The 22500-nt window shown below is 47.0% G+C and overlaps 1 protein-coding gene and 1 long non-coding RNA gene across 47 annotated transcripts in view; both read left to right on the forward strand.

Annotated features, from left to right (window-relative positions):
• The first annotated feature begins 18394 nt into the window (after positions 1 to 18394).
• Positions 18395 to 19912, forward strand: LOC127918155 (uncharacterized). Its single transcript, XR_008099160.1, has 3 exons — positions 18395 to 18489; positions 18522 to 19122; positions 19723 to 19912. It is a non-coding gene; the product is annotated as an uncharacterized LOC127918155 (long non-coding RNA).
• A 2455-nt stretch (positions 19913 to 22367) lies between these two features.
• The window catches only part of LOC118383205 (interleukin-1 receptor-associated kinase 3-like), a 37450-nt gene continuing 37317 nt past the window's right edge, over positions 22368 to 22500 (forward strand). For all 46 annotated transcript variants that reach the window (XM_052501440.1, XM_052501412.1, XM_052501428.1 and 43 more), the window contains exon 1: positions 22368 to 22500. This exon is cut by the window's right edge and continues 29 nt beyond it. In XM_052501440.1, coding sequence (XP_052357400.1) covers positions 22427 to 22500 — 74 coding nt within the window. In that variant the 5' untranslated portion in view covers positions 22368 to 22426.

The raw sequence follows: 22500 nt of genomic DNA on the forward strand, positions 1-22500 counted from the left end.
TTGTTGAGGGGGACCAGAGGTAGGGGTTGTTGAGGGGGACCAGAGGTAGGGGTTGTTGAGGGGGACCAGGGGTGGGGGTTGTTGAGGGAGACAAGGGGTGGGGTTGTTGAGGGGGACTGGAGGGAAGATAAGGGGGACCAGGGTGGGGGTTGTTGAGGGGGACCAGGGTGGGGGTTGTTGAGGTGACCAGGGAGTGGGGGTTGTTGAGGGGGACTGGGAGTGGGGGTTGTTGAGGGGGACCAGGGGTGGGGGTTGTTGAGGGGGACCAGGGTGGGGGTTGTTGAGGGGGACTGGAGGGAAGATAAGGGGGACCGGGGTGGGGGTTGTTGAGGGGGACTGGAGGGAAGATAAGGGGGACCAGGGTGGGGTTGTTGAGGGGGACTGGAGGGAAGATAAGGGGGACCAGGGTTGGGGTTGTTGAGGGGACTGGAGGGAAGATAAGGGGGACAGGGTTGGGGTTGTTGAGGGGGACTGGTTGGGGTTGTTGAGGGGGACCAGGGTTGGGGTTGTTGAGGGGGACTGGAGGGAAGATAAGGGGGACAGGGTTGGGGTTGTTGAGGGGGACCAGGGTTGGGGTTGTTGAGGGGGACCAGGGTTGGGGTTGTTGAGGGGGACTGGAGGGAAGATAAGGGGGACCAGGGTTGGGGCTGTTGAGGGGGACCAGGGTTTGGGTTGTTGAGGGGGACCAGGGTTGGGGTTGTTGAAGGGGACTGAGGGAAGATAAGGGGGACCAGGGTTGGGGTTGTTGAGGGGGACCAGGGTTGGGGTTGTTGAGGGGGACTGGAGGGAAGATAAGGGGGACCAGGGTTGGGGTTGTTGAGGGGGACTGGAGGGAAGATAAGGGGACCAGGGTTGGGGTTCTTGAGGGGGACCAGGGTTGGGGTTGCTGAGGGGGACCAGGGGTGGGGTTGTTGAGGGGGACTGGAGGGAAGATAAGGGGGACCGGGGTGGGGGTTGTTGAGGGGGACTGGAGGGAAGATAAGGGGGACCAGGGTGGGGGTTGTTGAGGGGGACTGGAGGGAAGATAAGGGGGACCAGATGGGGATCCTATTTATTATTTAACCTTTATTTAACAAGGCAAGTCAGTTAAGAACAAATTCTTAAGACATTTACAATGACGGTCTGAGGGCCAAACCCTCTCCTAACCCGGACGACGCTGGGCCATGGGACTCCTGATCACGGAGGGTATGATACAGGGGATCGAACCAGGGTCTTTAGTGACACATCTAGCACTGAGATGTAGTGTCTTGACTGCTGAACCACTCCCTGAAGATATAGTGCACTACTGTTGAAGAGAACCACCTTATTCCCTACAAAGTACACTACTGTTGACCAGAACCACCTTATTCCCTACATAGTACACTACTGTTGACCAGAACCACCTTATTCCCTACAAAGTACACTACTGTTGACCAGAACCACCTTATTCCCTACATAGTACACTACTGTTGACCAGAACCACCTTATTCCCTACATAGTACACTACTGTTGAAGATAACCACCTTATTCCCTACGTAGTACACTACTGTTGACCAGAACCACCTTATTCCCTACATAGTACACTACTGTTGAAGAGAACCACCTTATTCCCTACGTAGTACACTACTGTTGACCAGAACCACCTTATTCCCTACGTAGTACACTACTGTTGACCAGAACCACCTTATTCCCTACGTAGTACACTACTGTTGACCAGAACCACCTTATTCCCTACATAGTACACTACTGTTGACCAGAAACCACCTTATTCCCTACGTAGTACACTACTGTTGAAGAGAACCACCTTATTCCCTACATAGTACACTACTGTTGAAGAGAACCACCTTATTCCCTACGTAGTACACTACTGTTGAAGAGAACCACCTTATTCCCTACATAGTACACTACTGTTGAAGAGAACCACCTTATTCCCTACATAGTACACTACTGTTGAAGAGAACCACCTTATTCCCTACGTAGTACACTACTGTTGAAGAGAACCACCTTATTCCCTACGTAGTACACTACTGTTGAAGAGAACCACCTTATTCCCTACATAGTACACTACTGTTGAAGAGAACCACCTTATTCCCTACGTAGTACACTACTGTTGAAGAGAACCACCTTATTCCCTACATAGTACACTACTGTTGAAGAGAACCACCTTATTCCCTACATAGTACACTACTGTTGAAGAGAACCACCTTATTCCCTACATAGTACACTACTGTTGAAGACAACCACCTTATTCCCTACATAGTACACTACTGTTGACCAGAACCACCTTATTCCCTACATAGTACACTACTGTTGAAGAGAACCACCTTATTCCCTACATACTACACTACTGTTGACCAGAACCACCTTATTCCCTACATAGTACACTACTGTTGACCAGAACCACCTTATTCCCTACATAGTACACTACTGTTGAAGAGAACCACCTTATTCCCTACATACTACACTACTGTTGACCAGAACCACCTTATTCCCTACATAGTACACTACTGTTGACCAGAACCACCTTATTCCCTACATAGTACACTACTGTTGAAGAGAACCACCTTATTCCCTACATAGTACACTACTGTTGACCAGAACCACCTTATTCCCTACGTAGTACACTACTGTTGACCAGAACCACCTTATTCCCTACATAGTACACTACTGTTGAAGAGAACCACCTTATTCCCTACGTAGTACACTACTGTTGACCAGAACCACCTTATTCCCTACGTAGTACACTACTGTTGAAGAGAACCACCTTATTCCCTACGTAGTACACTACTGTTGACCAGAACCACCTTATTCCCTACGTAGTACACTACTGTTGACCAGAACCACCTTATTCCCTACGTAGTACACTACTGTTGACCAGAACCACCTTATTCCCTACGTAGTACACTACTGTTGACCAGAACCACCTTATTCCCTACATAGTACACTACTGTTGACCAGAACCACCTTATTCCCTACGTAGTACACTACTGTTGACCAGAACCACCTTATTCCCTATGTAGTACACTACTGTTGACCAGAGGCTCATTCATCAACACGGCTGTAACGATAGCCAGATGTGTTGGGGATTGCAAGGTTCTGTAGTTGTGAAACTCAGCAAAACCTGACATGATAAAATACCCCAGAACATGCGAGGCTGTCCTGAATAGGGCTGCATGGATTTACATGTGAGATGAAATGGGTTCAGTTAAGGTCTATCTATGCAGGTGATAAACCCTCTCAACAGTCAACTTCGTGCTGTAATAATAGCCTATACTTTTTTTTATCCAATGCCCCAGTGTGAACTACACTGTATAAACAAAAGTATGTGAACGCCAATTCAAATGAGAGGATTTGTCTAATTCAGCCACACCTGCTGCTGACAGGTGTATAAAACCGAGCACACAGTCATGGAATCTCCATAGACAAACATTGGCAGTAGAATGGCCTCACTGAAGAGCTCATTTGACTTTCAACGTGGCACCGTGATAGCATGCCACCTTTCCAACAAGTCAGTTTATCAAATTTCCGTCCTGTTAGAGCTGCCCCCGGTCAACTGTAAGTGCTGTTATTGTGAAGTGGAAAATGTCTAGGAGCAACAACGGCTCAGCTGTGAAGTGGTAGGCCACACAAGTTCACAGAACGGGAATCGCCGAGGGCTGAAGCACGTAGCACGTAAAAATCATCTGCCAACTGTTTGGTGTTTGAGGAGTTTAGTGGAGGAGGAATAATGATGTGGGGCTGTTTTTCATGGTTTCGGCCCCTTAGTTCCGGTGAAGGCAAATCTTAACGCTACAGCATACAATGACATTCTAACCTAGATGATTCTGTGCCTTCAACTTTGTGGCAACAGTTTGGGGAAGGCTCTTTCCTGTGTCAGCATGACAATACCCCAGTGCACAAAACAAGGTCCATACAAAAAAAATGGTTTGTTGAGATCGGTGTGGAAGAACTTGACTGGCCTGCACAGAGCCCTGACCTCAACCCCATCGAACACCTTTGGGATGAATTAAAACACTGACTGTGAGCCAGGCCTAATCAACATCATCATCAGTGCCTGACCTCACTAACGCTCTTGTTGCGGAATGAAAGCAAGTCCCCACAGCAATGTTCCAACATCTGGTGGAAAACCTTCCCAGAAGAGTGATTCTTCCTGATTTTGGAATGAGATGTTGGACGAGCAGGTGTCCAACATACTGTTGGGTCATGTAGTGTATAAACGAAAGCAACTTCCAAATGCGAATTGAACTGAGGAGAGTTGAAGGTTTTCAACTGAAGAGTCTCTCTCTGGACCTAAATGCTGCCGTTCCATATGGTTACTGTACCATGTCGTGAGACCACTGAGACCAGAGGCCATTTCAGAAACGACGAGTCATGATTCATTTCAACTTGTGTGGGGACAGTTGGTCAACTCCCTTGAATCAGGACAGGCAGGCTGTCTGCTAGTGCCACCCAGTGGCTGGACGTTAGTACTACAGCCAGGAACTGCTTGAAATGCTATACAAACATAAACATGCTATTTATTGTTATTAAACCAAACCAACAGAAACAAACAGGTGGTCCTGTCCCTGACTGCCTTCGCCAGCAGAGCTACAGACCAGAGTTACAGACTGGAGCTACAGACCAGAGTTACAGACTGGAGCTACAGACCAGAGTTACAGACCAGAGTTACAGACCAGAGCTACAGACCAGAGTTACAGACCAGAGCTACAGACCAGAGTTACAGACTGGAGCTACAGACCAGAGTTACAGACTGGAGCTACAGACCAGAGTTACAGACCAGAGCTACAGACCAGAGTTACAGACTGGAGCTACAGACCAGAGTTACAGACTGGAGCTACAGACCAGAGTTACAGACTGGAGCTACAGACCAGAGTTACAGACTGGAGCTACAGACCAGAGTTACAGACTGGAGCTACAGACTGGAGCTACAGACCAGAGTTACAGACCAGAGCTACAGACCAGAGTTACAGACTGGAGCTACAGACCAGAGTTACAGACTGGAGCTACAGACCAGAGTTACAGACCAGAGTTACAGACTGGAGCTACAGACCAGAGTTACAGACTGGAGCTACAGACCAGAGTTACAGACTGGAGCTACAGACCAGAGTTACAGACCAGAGCTACAGACCAGAGTTACAGACTGGAGCTACAGACCAGAGTTACAGACTGGAGCTACAGACCAGAGTTACAGACTGGAGCTACAGACCAGAGTTACAGACCAGAGTTACAGACTGGAGCTACAGACCAGAGTTACAGACCAGAGTTACAGACCAGAGTTACAGACCAGAGTTACAGACCAGAGCTACAGACCAGAGTTACAGACTGGAGCTACAGACCAGAGTTACAGACTGGAGCTACAGACCAGAGTTACAGACTGGAGCTACAGACCAGAGCTACAGACCAGAGTTACAGACCAGAGTTACAGACCAGAGTTACAGACCAGAGTTACAGACCAGAGCTACAGACCAGAGTTACAGACTGGAGCTACAGACCAGAGTTACAGACTGGAGCTACAGACCAGAGTTACAGACTGGAGCTACAGACCAGAGTTACAGACTGGAGCTACAGACCAGAGTTACAGACCAGAGTTACAGACCAGAGTTACAGACCAGAGTTACAGACCAGAGTTACAGACCAGAGCTACAGACCAGAGTTACAGACTGGAGCTACAGACCAGAGTTACAGACTGGAGCTACAGACCAGAGTTACAGACTGGAGCTACAGACCAGAGCTACAGACCAGAGTTACAGACCAGAGTTACAGACCAGAGTTACAGACCAGAGTTACAGACCAGAGCTACAGACCAGAGTTACAGACTGGAGCTACAGACCAGAGTTACAGACTGGAGCTACAGACCAGAGTTACAGACTGGAGCTACAGACCAGAGTTACAGACTGGAGCTACAGACCAGAGTTACAGACCAGAGTTACAGACTGGAGCTACAGACCAGAGTTACAGACCAGAGCTACAGACCAGAGTTACAGACCAGAGTTACAGACCAGTTACAGACCAGAGTTACAGACTGGAGCTACAGACCAGAGTTACAGACTGGAGCTACAGACCAGAGTTACAGACTGGAGCTACAGACCAGAGTTACAGACCAGAGTTACAGACCAGTTACAGACCAGAGTTACAGACCAGAGTTACAGACCAGAGCTACAGACCAGAGCTACAGACCAGAGTTACAGACCAGAGCTACAGACCAGAGTTACAGACCAGAGTTACAGACCAGAGTTACAGACTGGAGCTACAGACCAGAGTTACAGACCAGAGTTACAGACCAGAGTTACAGACTGGAGCTACAGACCAGAGTTACAGACCAGAGCTACAGACCAGAGTTACAGACCAGAGTTACAGACTGGAGCTACAGACCAGAGTTACAGACCAGAGTTACAGACCAGAGTTACAGACTGGAGCTACAGACCAGAGTTACAGACCAGAGCTACAGACCAGAGTTACAGACCAGAGTTACAGACTGGAGCTACAGACCAGAGTTACAGACCAGAGTTACAGACCAGAGTTACAGACTGGAGCTACAGACCAGAGTTACAGACCAGAGTTACAGACCAGAGTTACAGACTGGAGCTACAGACCAAAGTTACAGACCAGAGTTACAGACCAGAGCTACAGACCAGAGTTACAGACCAGAGTTACAGACCAGAGTTACAGACCAGAGCTACAGACCAGAGTTACAGACCAGCATTACAGACCAGAGTTAAAGACCAGAGCTACAGACCAGAGTTACAGACCAGAGTTACAGACCAGAGTTACAGACCAGAGTTACAGACCAGAGTTACAGACCAGCATTACAGACCAGAGTTAAAGACCAGAGCTACAGACCAGAGTTACAGACCAGAGTTACAGCCCAGAGTTACAGACCAGATTTACAGACACGAGTTACAGACCAGCGTTACAGACCAGAGTTATAGACCAGAGTTACAGACACGAGTTACAGACCAGAGTTACAGCCCAGAGATACAGACCAGAGCCAAGTATCAACCCTTTCACCACCAAGGACAGAGGACAGTGGAGAACGGACTATGGGCAACGCTACAGAGTAGTCAACCCCTGGGCTATGGCCCTATTCTCCTGTAGAGTAGCCAACCCCTGGGCTATGGCCCTATTCTCCTGTAGAGTAGTCAACCCCTGGGCTATGGCCCTATTCTCCTGTAGAGTAGTCAACCCCTGGGCTATGGCCCTATTCTCCTGTAGTGTAGTCAACCCCTGGGCTATGGCCCTATTCTCCTGTAGAGTAGTCAACCCCTGGGCTATGGCCCTATTCTCCTGTAGAGTAGTCAACCCCTGGGCTATGGCCCTATTCTCCTGTAGAGTAGTCAACCCCTGGGCTATGGCCCTATTCTCCTGTAGAGTAGTCAACCCCTGGGCTATGGCCCTATTCTCCTGTAGAGTAGCCAACCCCTGGGCTATGGCCCTATTCTCCTGTAGAGTAGTCAACCCCTGGGCTATGGCCCTATTCTCCTGTAGAGTAGTCAACCCCTGGGCTATGGCCCTATTCTCCTGTAGAGTAGTCAACCCCTGGGCTATGGCCCTATTCTCCTGTAGAGTAGCCAACCCCTGGGCTATGGCCCTATTCTCCTGTAGAGTAGGCAACACCTGGGCTATGGCCCTATTCTCCTGTAGAGTAGTCAACCCCTGGGCTATGGCCCTATTCTCCTGTAGAGTAGTCAACCCCTGGGCTATGGCCCTATTCTCCTGTAGAGTAGTCAACCCCTGGGCTATGGCCCTATTCTCCTGTAGAGTAGTCAACCCCATGGGCTATGGCTATATTCTCCTGTAGAGTAGTCAACCCCTGGGCTATGGCCCTATTCTCCTGTAGAGTAGTCAACCCCTGGGCTATGGCTATATTCTCCTGTAGAGTAGTCAACCCCTGGGCTATGGCCCTATTCTCCTGTAGAGTAGTCAACCCCATGGGCTATGGCTATATTCTCCTGTAGAGTAGTCAACCCCTGGGCTATGGCCCTATTCTCCTGTAGAGTAGTCAACCCCTGGGCTATGGCTATATTCTCCTGTAGAGTAGTCAACCCCTGGGCTATGGCCCTATTCTCCTGTAGAGTAGTCAACCCCTGGGCTATGGCTATATTCTCCTGTAGAGTAGTCAACCCCTGGGCTATGGCTATATTCTCCTGTAGAGTAGTCAACCCCTGGGCTATGGCCCTATTCTCCTGTAGAGTAGTCAACCCCTGGGCTATGGCTATATTCTCCTGTAGAGTAGTCAACCCCTGGGCTATGGCCCTATTCTCCTGTAGAGTAGCCAACCCCTGGGCTATGGCCCTATTCTCCTGTAGAGTAGTCAACCCCTGGGCTATGGCAGTATTCTCCTGTAGAGTAGTCAACACCTGGGCTATGGCCCTATTCTCCTGTAGAGTAGTCAACCCCTGGGCTATGGCCCTATTCTCCTGTAGAGCAGTCAACCCCTGGGCTATGGCCCTATTCTCCTGTAGAGTAGCCAACCCCTGGGCTATGGCAGTATTCTCCTGTAGAGTAGTCAACCCCTGGGATATGGCCCTATTCTCCTGTAGAGTAGTCAACCCCTGGGCTATGGCCCTATTCTCCTGTAGAGTAGCCAACCCCTGGGCTATGGCCCTATTCTCCTGTAGAGTAGTCAACCCCTGGGCTGCATGAGGCGTGTTGTGCTGCATGAGGCGTGTTGTACTGCATGAGGCGTGTTGTGCTGTATGAGGCGTGTTGTGCTGCATGAGGCGTGTTGTGCTGCATGAGGCGTGTCTCGCTGCATGAGGCGTGTTGTGCTGTATGAGGCGTGTTGTACTGCATGAGGCGTGTCTCGCTGCATGAGGCGTGTTGTGCTGTATGAGGCGTGTTGTGCTGCATGAGGCGTGTCTCGCTGCATGAGGCGTGTTGTGCTGCATGAGGCGTGTCTCGCTGCATGAGGCGTGTTGTGCTGCATGAGGCGTGTTGTGCTGCATGAGGCGTGTTGTGCTGCATGAGGCGTGTTGTGCTGCATGAGGCGTGTTGTACTGCTGTATGAGGCGTGTCGTGCTGTATGAGGCGTGTTGTGCTGCATGAGGCGTGTCTCGCTGTATGAGGCGTGTCTCGCTGTATGAGGCGTGTCGTGCTGTATGAGGCGTGTCTCGCTGTATGAGGCGTGTTGTGCTGCATGAGGCGTGTCTCGCTGTATGAGGCGTGTCGTGCTGTATGAGGCGTGTTGTACTGCATGAGGCGTGTTGTACTGTATGAGGCGTGTTGTGCTGTATGAGGCGTGTCTCGCTGTATGAGGCGTGTTGTGCTGCATGAGGCGTGTTGTGCTGCATGAGGCGTGTTGTGCTGCATGAGGCGTGTTGTACTGCATGAGGCGTGTTGTACTGCATGAGGCGTGTTGTGCTGCATGAGGCGTGTTGTACTGCATGAGGCGTGTTGTACTGCATGAGGCGTGTTGTGCTGCATGAGGCGTGTTGTGCTGCATGAGGCGTGTTGTACTGTATGAGGCGTGTTGTACTGCATGAGGCGTGTTGTACTGTATGAGGCGTGTTGTACTGCATGAGGCGTGTTGTACTGCATGAGGCGTGTCTCGCTGTATGAGGCGTGTTGTGCTGCATGAGGCGTGTTGTGCTGCATGAGGCGTGTTGTGCTGCATGAGGCGTGTTGTACTGCATGAGGCGTGTTGTACTGCATGAGGCGTGTTGTGCTGCATGAGGCGTGTTGTACTGCATGAGGCGTGTTGTACTGCATGAGGCGTGTTGTACTGCATGAGGCGTGTTGTACTGCATGAGGCGTGTTGTGCTGCATGAGGCGTGTTGTACTGCATGAGGCGTGTTGTACTGTATGAGGCGTGTTGTACTGCATGAGGCGTGTTGTACTGCATGAGGCGTGTTGTACTGCATGAGGCGTGTTGTACTGCATGAGGCGTGTTGTGCTGCATGAGGCGTGTTGTACTGCATGAGGCGTGTTGTGCTGCATGAGGCGTGTTGTGCTGCATGAGGCGTGTTGTACTGCATGAGGCGTGTTGTACTGCATGAGGCGTGTTGTGCTGCATGAGGCGTGTTGTGCTGCATGAGGCGTGTTGTACTGCATGAGGCGTGTTGTACTGCATGAGGCGTGTTGTACTGCATGAGGCGTGTTGTACTGCATGAGGCGTGTTGTGCTGCATGAGGCAAATGGTGGTCCCATTGGTGGTTTTCTGATCACACCAGATACTGACTGGTTTTCTGATCACACCAGATACTGACTGGTTTTCTGATCACACCAGATACTGACTGGTTTTCTGATCACACCAGATACTGACTGGTTTTCTGATCCACACCAGATACTGACTGGTTTTCTGATCCACACCAGATACTGACTGGTTTTCTGATCCACACCAGATACTGACTGGTTTTCTGATCCACACCAGATACTGACTGGTTTTCTGATCACACCAGATACTGACTGGTTTTCTGATCACACCAGATACTGACTGGTTTTCTGATCACACCAGATACTGACTGGTTTTCTGATCCACACCAGATACTGACTGGTTTTCTGATCCACACCAGATACTGACTGGTTTTCTGATCCACACCAGATACTGACTGGTTTTCTGATCACACCAGATACTGACTGGTTTTCTGATCACACCAGATACTGACTGGTTTTCTGATCACACCAGATACTGACTGGTTTTCTGATCACACCAGATACTGACTGGTTTTCTGATCCACACCAGATACTGACTGGTTTTCTGATCACACCAGATACTGACTGGTTTTCTGATCACACCAGATACTGACTGGTTTTCTGATCCACACCAGATACTGACTGGTTTTCTGATCACACCAGATACTGACTGGTTTTCTGATCACACCAGATACTGACTGGTTTTCTGATCCACACCAGATACTGACTGGTTTTCTGATCACACCAGATACTGACTGGTTTTCTGATCACACCAGATACTGACTGGTTTTCTGATCCACACCAGATACTGACTGGTTTTCTGATCCACACCAGATACTGACTGGTTTTCTGATCCACACCAGATACTGACTGGTTTTCTGATCCACACCAGATACTGACTGGTTTTCTGATCCACACCAGATACTGACTGGTTCTGATCCACACCAGATACTGACTGGTTCTGATCCACACCAGATACTGACTGGTTCTGATCCACACCAGATACTGACTGGTTTTCTGATCCACACCAGATACTGACTGGTTTTCTGATCCACACCAGATACTGACTGGTTTTCTGATCCACACCAGATACTGACTGGTTTTCTGATCCACACCAGATACTGACTGGTTTTCTGATCCACACCAGATACTGACTGGTTTTCTGATCCACACCAGATACTGACTGGTTTTCTGATCCACACCAGATACTGACTGGTTCTGATCCACACCAGATACTGACTGGTTCTGATCCACACCAGATACTGACTGGTTCTGATCCACACCAGATACTGACTGGTTCTGATCCACACCAGATACTGACTGGTTCTGATCCACACCAGATACTGACTGGTTCTGATCCACACCGATACTGACTGGTTCTGATCCACACCAGATACTGACTGGTTCTGATCCACACCAGATACTGACTGGTTTTCTGATCCACACCAGATACTGACTGGTTCTGATCCACACCAGATACTGACTGGTTCTGATCCACACCAGATACTGACTGGTTCTGATCCACACCAGATACTGACTGGTTCTGATCCACACCAGATACTGACTGGTTTTCTGATCCACACCAGATACTGACTGGTTTTCTGATCCACACCAGATACTGACTGGTTTTCTGATCCACACCAGATACTGACTGGTTCTGATCCACACCAGATACTGACTGGTTCTGATCCACACCAGATACTGACTGGTTCTGATCCACACCAGATACTGACTGGTTCTGATCCACACCAGATACTGACTGGTTCTGATCCACACCCCTACCTTTTATTTAAAGGTATCTGTGACCAACAGATGCATATCTGTATTCCCAGTCGTGATTAGAGCCTCATTTATTACCTTACATTTACATATTTCCTTAAAAATCTTTTAAAATGTAGCATGTTGCGTTTATATTTTTTGTTCAGTGTTCATAGTGTAGTTTTGTTCGGCTGCCGTTGAGACAGATATCTGGGTTCAGACACAACTTGTATGTTCAGCCATTTCAAATAGTTTTTCACAGGGGAAATGAGTCCCAGGCAGCATCTGTGTTGGTGGATGCTGGTTTAGTCATGTAATATTCTGTCTCTGTACTGACATGTCAATCAATGCTACCGAACAGCAGTTACAACTGGCTCAAACACACACACACACACACACACACGCGCGCGCGCACAGAGACGCACACACACACACACACACACACACACACACACACAGACACACACACAGACACACACACACACACACACACACACACACACACACACACACACACACACACACGCGCACATCCACACACACACACACACACACACACACACACACACACACACACACACACACACACACACACACACACACACACACACACACACACACACACACACACACACACACACACACACGCACACACACAGACACACACACACACACGCGCGCACATAGACGCACACACACACACACACACACACACACACACACACACACACACACACACACACACACACACACACACACACACACACACACACGCGCACACAGACGCACACACACACACAGACGCACACACACACACACACAGACACACACACACGCGCACGCAGACGCACACACACACACACAGACACACACACGCGCGCACACAGACGCACACACACACGCACACACACACAAATACACCCCCTCTCTCTCTCTCTCACACATAAGAAGGGGAAGAGGGGAGTAGGAAAATGAGGAGGAGGAGGAGGATGAGGAGGATAATGAGGAAGAGGGAGGGAGGAAGAGTAGGTGTAATATTCCATATATTCAAGATGAATAACAGAGAAATGTCCAGACAGATACAGTTGATGGCTGTTCATCTAGAGGCTTTGCATGGCTCACACACACTTTCACAGGTTGAGTAACTATCCTAAACTGCAGTACTATGGATCCACCATGTGGTGTGGTATTAGGTGAGTGACGTCGTAAACAGTTGTCAATGCTACCGCACTGTCTAAACATCCCAGGGACGTAAGTCAATGCTACCGCACTGCCTAAACATCCCAGGGACGTAAGTCAATGCTACCGCACTGCCTAAACATCCCAGGGACGTAAGTCAATGCTACCGCACTGTCTAAACATCCCAGGGACGTAAGTCAATGCTACCGCACTGTCTAAACATCCCAGGGACGTAAGTCAATGCTACCGCACTGCCTAAACATCCCGGGGACGTAAGTCAATGCTACCGCACTGTCTAAACATCCCAGGGACGTAAGTCAATGCTACCGCACTGTCTAAACATCCCAGGGACGTAAGTCAATGCTACCGCACTGTCTAAACATCCCGGGGACGTAAGTCAATGCTACCGCACTGTCTAAACATCCCAGGGACTTAAGTCAATGCTACCGCACTGTCTAAACATCCCAGGGACGTAAGTCAATGCTACCGCACTGCCTAAACATCCCAGGGACGTAAGTCAATGCTACCGCACTGCCTAAACATCCCAGGGACGTAATCCTGTAACCCTGGTAATAGATTGAACGTCTTGGGTCTGTTGTTCAAGGCTCCGTATTTGTTTTCTCCCGGTACGACGGCGCCATCCAGTGGACATGCTTGAGTATTACTGGTGACAGTGTTACGAGTCGTAGTGGCCCGGCCCTGTCACCGTGAGTCACTATTCATCCTGCTGAAGTGAGGAGAAAAGGTCAAAATGACCTTTTGGGAAAAATGTGTCACTTTTTATGCCCTGGCTGAATGATGATTGGTGGTTTCTTGCAGCTGATTGTCGGCCTCCTTCTCACGAGATAAACTACGAAAACCAGAATCAAGTAAAGTGGGGAAAAACAAATGTTACACACAGTAGCCACCTAATAAAATAGGTATGTAACCAACTGTATTTCAGGCTAATGTCATAATTCCACTACAGTAGGCTGCAGTGGAGGCTGGTCGGATGGGCTATAGGAGGACGGGCTCATTGTAATGGCTGGAATGGAATTAATGAAATGTTACACACAGTAGCCACCTAATAAAATAGGTATGTAAACAACTGTGTTTCACACCTATAATTTAGCCCAAACAACTACCTCTTTCCCAACTGTATTTTATTTATTTATTTATTTTGCTCCTTTGAACCCCATTGTTTCTATCTCTACTTTGCACATTCAAAACTACCATTCCAGTGTTTTACTTGCTATATTGTATTTACTTTGCCACCATGGCCTTTTTTTGCCTTTACCTCCCTTATCTCACCTCATTTGCTCACATTGTATATAGACTTGTTTCTACTGTATTATTGACTGTATGTTTGTTTTACTCCATGTGTAACTCTGTGTCGTTGTATGTGTCGAACTGCTTTGCTTTATCTTGGCCAGGTCGCAATTGTAAATGAGAACTTGTTCTCAACTTGCCTACCTGGTTAAATAAAGGTGTTCTCAACTAGCCTACCTGGTTAAATAAAGGTGTTCTCAACTTGCCTACCTGGTTAAATAAAGGTGTTCTCAACTAGCCTACCTGGTTAAATAAAGGTGTTCTCAACTAGCCTACCTGGTTAAATAAAGGTGTTCTCAACTAGCCTACCTGGTTAAATAAAGGTGTTCTCAACTTGCCTACCTGGTTAAATAAAGGTGTTCTCAACTTGCCTACCTGGTTAAATAAAGGTGTTCTCAACTAGCCTACCTGGTTAAATAAAGGTGTTCTCAACTAGCCTACCTGGTTAAATAAAGGTGTTCTCAACTAGCCTACCTGGTTAAATAAAGGTGTTCTCAACTAGCCTACCTGGTTAAATAAAGGTGTTCTCAACTTGCCTACCTGGTTAAATAAAGGTGTTCTCAACTTGCCTACCTGGTTAAATAAAGGTGTTCTCAACTTGCCTACCTGGTTGAATAAAGGTGTTCTCAACTTGCCTACCTGGTTAAATAAAGGTGTTCTCAACTTGCCTACCTGGTTAAATAAAGGTGTTCTCAACTTGCCTACCTGGTTAAATAAAGGTGTTCTCAACTTGCCTACCTGGTTAAATAAAGGTGTTCTCAACTTGCCTACCTGGTTAAATAAAGGTGTTCTCAACTTGCCTACCTGGTTAAATAAAGGTGTTCTCAACTAGCCTACCTGGTTAAATAAAGGTGTTCTCAACTTGCCTACCTGGTTAAATAAAGGTGTTCTCAACTTGCCTACCTGGTTAAATAAAGGTGTTCTCAACTAGCCTACCTGGTTAAATAAAGGTGTTCTCAACTAGCCTACCTGGTTAAATAAAGGTGTTCTCAACTAGCCTACCTGGTTAAATAAAGGTGTTCTCAACTAGCCTACCTGGTTAAATAAAGGTGTTCTCAACTAGCCTACCTGGTTAAATAAAGGTGTTCTCAACTTGCCTACCTGGTTAAATAAAGGTGTTCTCAACTTGCCTACCTGGTTAAATAAAGGTGTTCTCAACTAGCCTACCTGGTTAAATAAAGGTGTTCTCAACTAGCCTACCTGGTTAAATAAAGGTGTTCTCAACTAGCCTACCTGGTTAAATAAAGGTGTTCTCAACTAGCCTACCTGGTTAAATAAAGGTGTTCTCAACTTGCCTACCTGGTTAAATAAAGGTGTTCTCAACTAGCCTACCTGGTTAAATAAAGGTGTTCTCAACTAGCCTACCTGGTTAAATAAAGGTGTTCTCAACTAGCCTACCTGGTTAAATAAAGGTGTTCTCAACTAGCCTACCTGGATAAATAAAGATGTTCTCAACTAGCCTACCTGGATAAATAAAGATGTTCTCAACTAGCCTACCTGGATAAATAAAGATGTTCTCAACTAGCCTACCTGGTTAAATAAAGGTGTTCTCAACTAGCCTACCTGGTTAAATAAAGATGTTCTAGCCTACCAACTAGCCTACCTGGTTAAATAAAGATGTTCTCAACTAGCCTACCTGGTTAAATAAAGGTGTTCTCAACTAGCCTACCTGGTTAAATAAAGATGTTCTCAACTAGCCTACCTGGTTAAATAAAGGTGTTCTCAACTAGCCTACCTGGTTAAATAAAGATGTTCTCAACTAGCCTACCTGGTTAAATAAAGGTGTTCTCAACTAGCCTACCTGGCTAAAGGTGAAATAAATACATAAATAATGTCATAACTCTACTACAGGAGGCTGCAGTGGAGTCTGTTCGGATGGGCTCATTGTAATGGCTGGAATGGAATTAATGAAACGTTACCAAACATATAGAAACCCTGTTTGACTCCGTTCCATAAATTCCATTCCAGCCATTACACAGATCACCGTGTTCCTATACAGCTCATCCCATCAGCCTCCACTGATAGGCTGTCACCGCACCGTCACCACACCCCTTTTCAAATGCCGTTTCAAGTTTTAGTCAGAACGAGGAACTCGAAAATGTCCCGACTTGCTAACTTGTTGTAGTTATACACATGCCACATTCAACGAATCAGCAGGTCGGAAATATCCGAGTTCCCTAGATCAGACAAGCATCTGAACGCGTCAGATGTCTCGGAAGTCCGGGGCAGAAGTATGGAATTTCCCGAATTCTGCAACATGCGCCTCGGTCTGGTAGTCTACACTCAGTCAATACCTTTGGCATTGCATACGTAAAACTAGCCAAAATAAGGATTATCCACAACAGTGGAATTTGCCGTTTGCCTTCAAAATAATAGTCTATAATTGAAAGTGATGCAAACGAATACAAAATAGTGGAATCATGCCATATTTATACTAGATAATGGAAGAGAAAAAAGGTTGGGATATTGTTATATCAATTCAAAATCTGTTTGAATCGCACTGTGGGTGGATTAGACTAGAGAGTTGCACCGGGACATCCTTCTATTTCACTACCCAGGCCTACCTATGGACAGTGGGGGTATTAGACTAGAGAGTTGCACTGCGCAGGCCTACCTATGGACAGTGGGGGTATTAGACTAGAGAGTTGCACTGCCCAGGCTTACCTATGGACTGTGGGTGGATTAGACTAGAGAGTTGCACTGCCCAGGCTTACCTATGGACTGTGGGTGTATTAGACTAGAGAGTTGCACTGCCCAGGCTTACCTATGGACTGTGGGGGTATTAGACTAGAGAGTTGCACTGCCCAGGCTTACCTATGGACTGTGGGTGGATTAGACTAGAGAGTTGCACTACCCAGGCTTACCTATGGACTGTGGGTGTATTAGACTAGAGAGTTGCACTACCCAGGCTTACCTATGGACTGTGGGGGTATTAGACTAGAGAGTTGCACTGCCCAGGCTTACCTATGGACTGTGGGGGTATTAGACTAGAGAGTTGCACTACCCAGGCTTACCTATGGACTGTGGGTGTATTAGACTAGAGAGTTTCACTACCCAGGCTTACCTATGGACTGTGGGTGTATTAGACTAGAGAGTTGCACTACCCAGGCTTACCTATGGACTGTGGGTGTATTAGACTAGAGAGTTGCACTACCCAGGCTTACCTATGGACTGTGGGTGTATTAGACTAGAGAGTTGCACTGCCCAGGCCTACCTATGGACTGTGGGTGTATTAGACTAGAGAGTTGCACTGCCCAGGCTTACCTATGGACTGTGGGTGTATTAGACTAGAGAGTTGCACTGCCCAGGCTTACCTATGGACTGTGGGTGTATTAGACTAGAGAGTTGCACTGCCCAGGCTTACCTATGGACTGTGGGTGTATTAGACTAGAGAGTTGCACTGCCCAGGCCTACCTATGGACTGTGGGTGTATTAGACTAGAGAGTTGCACTGCCCAGGCTTACCTATGGACTGTGGGTGTATTAGACTAGAGAGTTGCACTACCCAGGCCTACCTATGGACTGTGGGTGTATTAGACTAGAGAGTTGCACTGCCCAGGCTTACCTATGGACTGTGGGTGTATTAGACTAGAGAGTTGCACTGCCCAGGCCTACCTATGGACTGTGGGTGTATTAGACTAGAGAGTTGCACTGCCCAGGCCTACCTATGGACTGTGGGTGTATTAGACTAGAGAGTTGCACTGCCCAGGCCTACCTATGGACTGTGGGTGTATTAGACTAGAGAGTTGCACTACCCAGGCCTACCTATGGACTGTGGGTGTATTAGACTAGAGAGTTGCACTACCCAGGCTTACCTATGGACTGTGGGTGTATTAGACTAGAGAGTTGCACTACCCAGGCTTACCTATTGCCTTGACATCCTTAGTAATGAAATGCCTTGAGAATCTTGTGAAAAGTCATCTCCTCAGCGTCGCCCAGCAGTTCCTCAACCCATTAACACTTTGCCTATCAGCCCAGCAGAGGAGTTGATGATAACATTCTTACTCTCCTCAACATGGTCTATAGACATCGAGAGGAGGTATTAACATGGTCTATAGACATCTAGAGGGGGTATTAACATGGTCTATAGACATCTAGAGGGGGTATTAACATGGTCTATAGACATCTAGAGGGGGTATTAACATGGTCTATAGACATCGAGAGGAGGTATTAACATGGTCTATAGACATCTAGAGGGGGTATTAACATGGTCTATAGACATCTAGAGGGGGTATTAACATGGTCTATAGACATCTAGAGGGGTATTAACATGGTCTATAGACATCTAGAGGGGGTATTAACATGGTCTATAGACATCTAGAGGGGGTATTAACATGGTCTATAGACATCTAGAGGAGGTATTAACATGGTCTATAGACATCTAGAGGGTGTATTAACATGGTCTATAGACATCTAGAGGGGGTATTAACATGGTCTATAGACATCTAGAGGGGGTATTAACATGGTCTATAGACATCTAGAGGGGGTATTAACATGGTCTATAGACATCTAGAGGGGTATTAACATGGTCTATAGACATCTAGAGGGGTATTAACATGGTCTATAGACATCTAGAGGGGGTATTAACATGGTCTATAGACATCTAGAGGGGTATTAACATGGTCTATAGACATCTAGAGGGGGTATTAACATGGTCTATAGACATCTAGAGGGGGTATTAACATGGTCTATAGACATCTAGAGGGGGTATTAACATGGTCTATAGACATCTAGAGGGGGTATTAACATGGTCTATAGACATCTAGAGGTGGTATTAACATGGTCTATAGACATCTAGAGGGGTATTAACATGGTCTATAGACATCTAGAGGGGTATTAACATGGTCTATAGACATCTAGAGGGGTATTAACATGGTCTATAGACATATAGAGGGGTATTAACATGGTCTATAGACATCTAGAGGAGGTATTAACATGGTCTATAGACATCTAGAGGAGGTATTAACATGGTCTATAGACATCTAGAGGGGTATTAACATGGTCTATAGACATCTAGAGGGGTATTAACATGGTCTATAGACATCTAGAGAGGGTATTAACATGGTCTATAGACATCTAGAGGGGTATTAACATGGTCTATAGACATCTAGAGAGGGTATTAACATGGTCTATAGTTATCTAGAGGGGTATTAACATAGTCTATAGACATCTAAGGGGGTATTAACATGGTCTATAGACATCTAGAGGGGTATTAACATGGTCTATAGACATCTAGAGGGGGTATTAACATGGTCTATAGACATCTAGAGGGGCTATTAATCCCATGGTCTATAGACATCTAGAGGGGGTATTAACATGGTCTATAGACATCTAGAGGGGTATTAACATGGTCTATAGACATCTAGAGGGGGTATTAACATGGTCTATAGACATCTAGAGGGGGTATTAACATGGTCTATAGACATCTAGAGGGGGTATTAACATGGTCTATAGACATCTAGAGGGGGTATTAACATGGTCTATAGACATCTAGAGGGGGTATTAACATGGTCTATAGACATCTAGAGGGGGTATTAACATGGTCTATAGACATCCAGAGCTAAATCCCATGTCAGGGTTCTGTTTGTTGACTTTTATTCTGCCTTCAACACAATCCAGCCTTACATTCTGGCACAGAGACTCATAAGGGATGTCTCCTTAGATGGGGGGCTGGTTTTCTAGCTGTTGGACTTCCTGAGTTAGAGGTCACAGTGTGTCAAGGTGGGTCCCCAAGTTGTCAGACAAACACTCCACCAACACAGGCTCTCCTCAGGGATGTGTTTAGTCTCCACTCCAACAGAGGGATGTGTTTAGTCTCCACTCCACCACCAACACAGGGATGTGTTTAGTCTCCACTCCACCACCAACACAGGGATGTGTTTAGTCTCCACTCCACCACCAACACAGGGATGTGTTTAGTCTCCACTCCACCACCAACACAGGGATGTGTTTAGTCTCCACTCCACCACCAACACAGGGATGTGTTTAGTCTCCACTCCACCACCAACACAGGGATGTGTTTAGTCTCCACTCCACCACCAACACAGGGATGTGTTTAGTCTCCACTCCACCACCAACACAGGGATGTGTTTAGTCTCCACTCCACCACCAACACAGGGATGTGTTTAGTCTCCACTCCACCACCAACACAGGGATGTGTTTAGTCTCCACTCCACCACCAACACAGGGATGTGTTTAGTCTCCACTCCACCACCAACACAGGGATGTGTTTAGTCTCCACTCCACCACCAACACAGGGATGTGTTTAGTCTCCACTCCACCACCAACACAGGGATGTGTTTAGTCTCCACTCCACCACCAACACAGGGATGTGTTTAGTCTCCACTCCACCACCAACACAGGCTCTCCTCAGGGATGTGTTTTTGGTCCAAGTCCAATGTGTCAGTCGTGTAAAGTAACTGGTCAGCTCAATGTGGCTCATTTCACAGTGGTTTCAGAGTCCCGCAATCTTCGAGAGCTATGACGCTACTCTTTATGGAAACTCTTCACAGTTGTGTTCTCTGAGTGTCACTGAGAGTTGTGTTCTCCGAGTGTCACTGAGAGTTGTGTTCTCTGAGTGTCACTGAGAGTTGTGTTCTCCGAGTGTCACTGAGAGTTGTGTTCTCTGAGTGTCACTGAGAGTTGTGTTCTCCGAGTGTCACTGAGAGTTGTGTTCTCCGAGTGTCACTGAGAGTTGTGTTCTCTGAGTGTCACTGAGAGTTGTGTTCTCTGAGTGTCACTGAGAGTTGTGTTCTCTGAGTGTCACTGAGAGTTGTGTTCTCTGAGTGTCACTGAGAGTTGTGTTCTCCGAGTGTCACTGAGAGTTGTGTTCTCTGAGTGTCACTGAGAGTTGTGTTCTCTGAGTGTCACTGAGAGTTGTGTTCTCTGAGTGTCACTGAGAGTTGTGTTCTCTGAGTGTCACTGAGAGTTGTGTTCTCTGAGTGTCACTGAGAGTTGTGTTCTCTGAGTGTCACTGAGAGTTGTGTTCTCTGAGTGTCACTGAGAGTTGTGTTCTCTGAGTGTCACTGAGAGTTGTGTTCTCCGAGTGTCACTGAGAGTTGTGTTCTCTGAGTGTCACTGAGAGTTGTGTTCTCTCTGAGTGTCACTGAGAGTTGTGTTCTCTGAGTGTCACTGAGTTGTGTTCTCTGAGTGTCACTGAGAGTTGGTTCTCGAGTGTCACTGAGAGTCTGTGTCACTGAGAGTTGTGTTCTCTGAGTGTCACTGAGAGTTGTGTTCTCTGAGTGTCACTGAGAGTTGTGTTCTCCGAGTATCACTGAGAGTTGTGTTCTCTGAGTGTCACTGAGAGTTGTGTTCTCTGAGTGTCACCGAGAGTTGTGTTCTCTGAGTGTCACTGAGAGTTGTGTTCTCTGAGTGTCACCGAGAGTTGTGTTCTCCGAGTGTCACTGAGAGTTGTGTTCTCTGAGTGTCACTGAGAGTTGTGTTCTCTGAGTGTCACTGAGAGTTGTGTTCTCTGAGTGTCACTGAGAGTTGTGTTCTCTGAGTGTCACTGAGTAAACAACACTGGTTGCTGGTCGAAGGAGGACTGGAAAATGTCTGTAAAAAATACCAGCATTTAATATGTACAATAGGATGACTGGGGAGGTAATTTCCCCACAGTCAAAGTCCCGCAATAAGAGCTACAACCCTAATATTGGTGTAAACTCTTCATAGTTGTGTTCTGTGGGTGTCCCGGAGTAGACTGATACCCCGTTTTAATTTATTCACAATACATAGCTAAGGATGTACAGTGAAAAATATGAGTATGCCCCCCAATGCAATTCTGAGGTCTAATACATCTAACAGTGCTATTTCAACTGATTTTCTAATTAATTCATAATTAATTATGTTTTATTTATTTTTATATAACAACATTCCAACCTTGTTTAGCATTTATCTAGTCAAAATATGTCATGATTCAACTATTTGTAACCATTTGAATCGCGTTCAATAAGGAACTTTTATTTTGAAAGTGAAACCGCAAATTCAACTCTCGTGGCTGATCTTTATTGTGGCTAGCTTCACATAGGTTAGATTCTTGGCGATACTAAGATTCCAGCTCAGTCGCAGTTGAGATGGACTCGTCTATGTACCTGTATGATGTCCCCCCAGTTTTGATGGAGAAGTTTTGTAAGATAATCGACAGCGG

This window comes from Oncorhynchus keta, unplaced genomic scaffold (assembly GCF_023373465.1).
Source record: "Oncorhynchus keta strain PuntledgeMale-10-30-2019 unplaced genomic scaffold, Oket_V2 Un_contig_1343_pilon_pilon, whole genome shotgun sequence".
In the NCBI taxonomy this organism is placed as follows: Eukaryota; Metazoa; Chordata; class Actinopteri; order Salmoniformes; family Salmonidae; genus Oncorhynchus; species Oncorhynchus keta.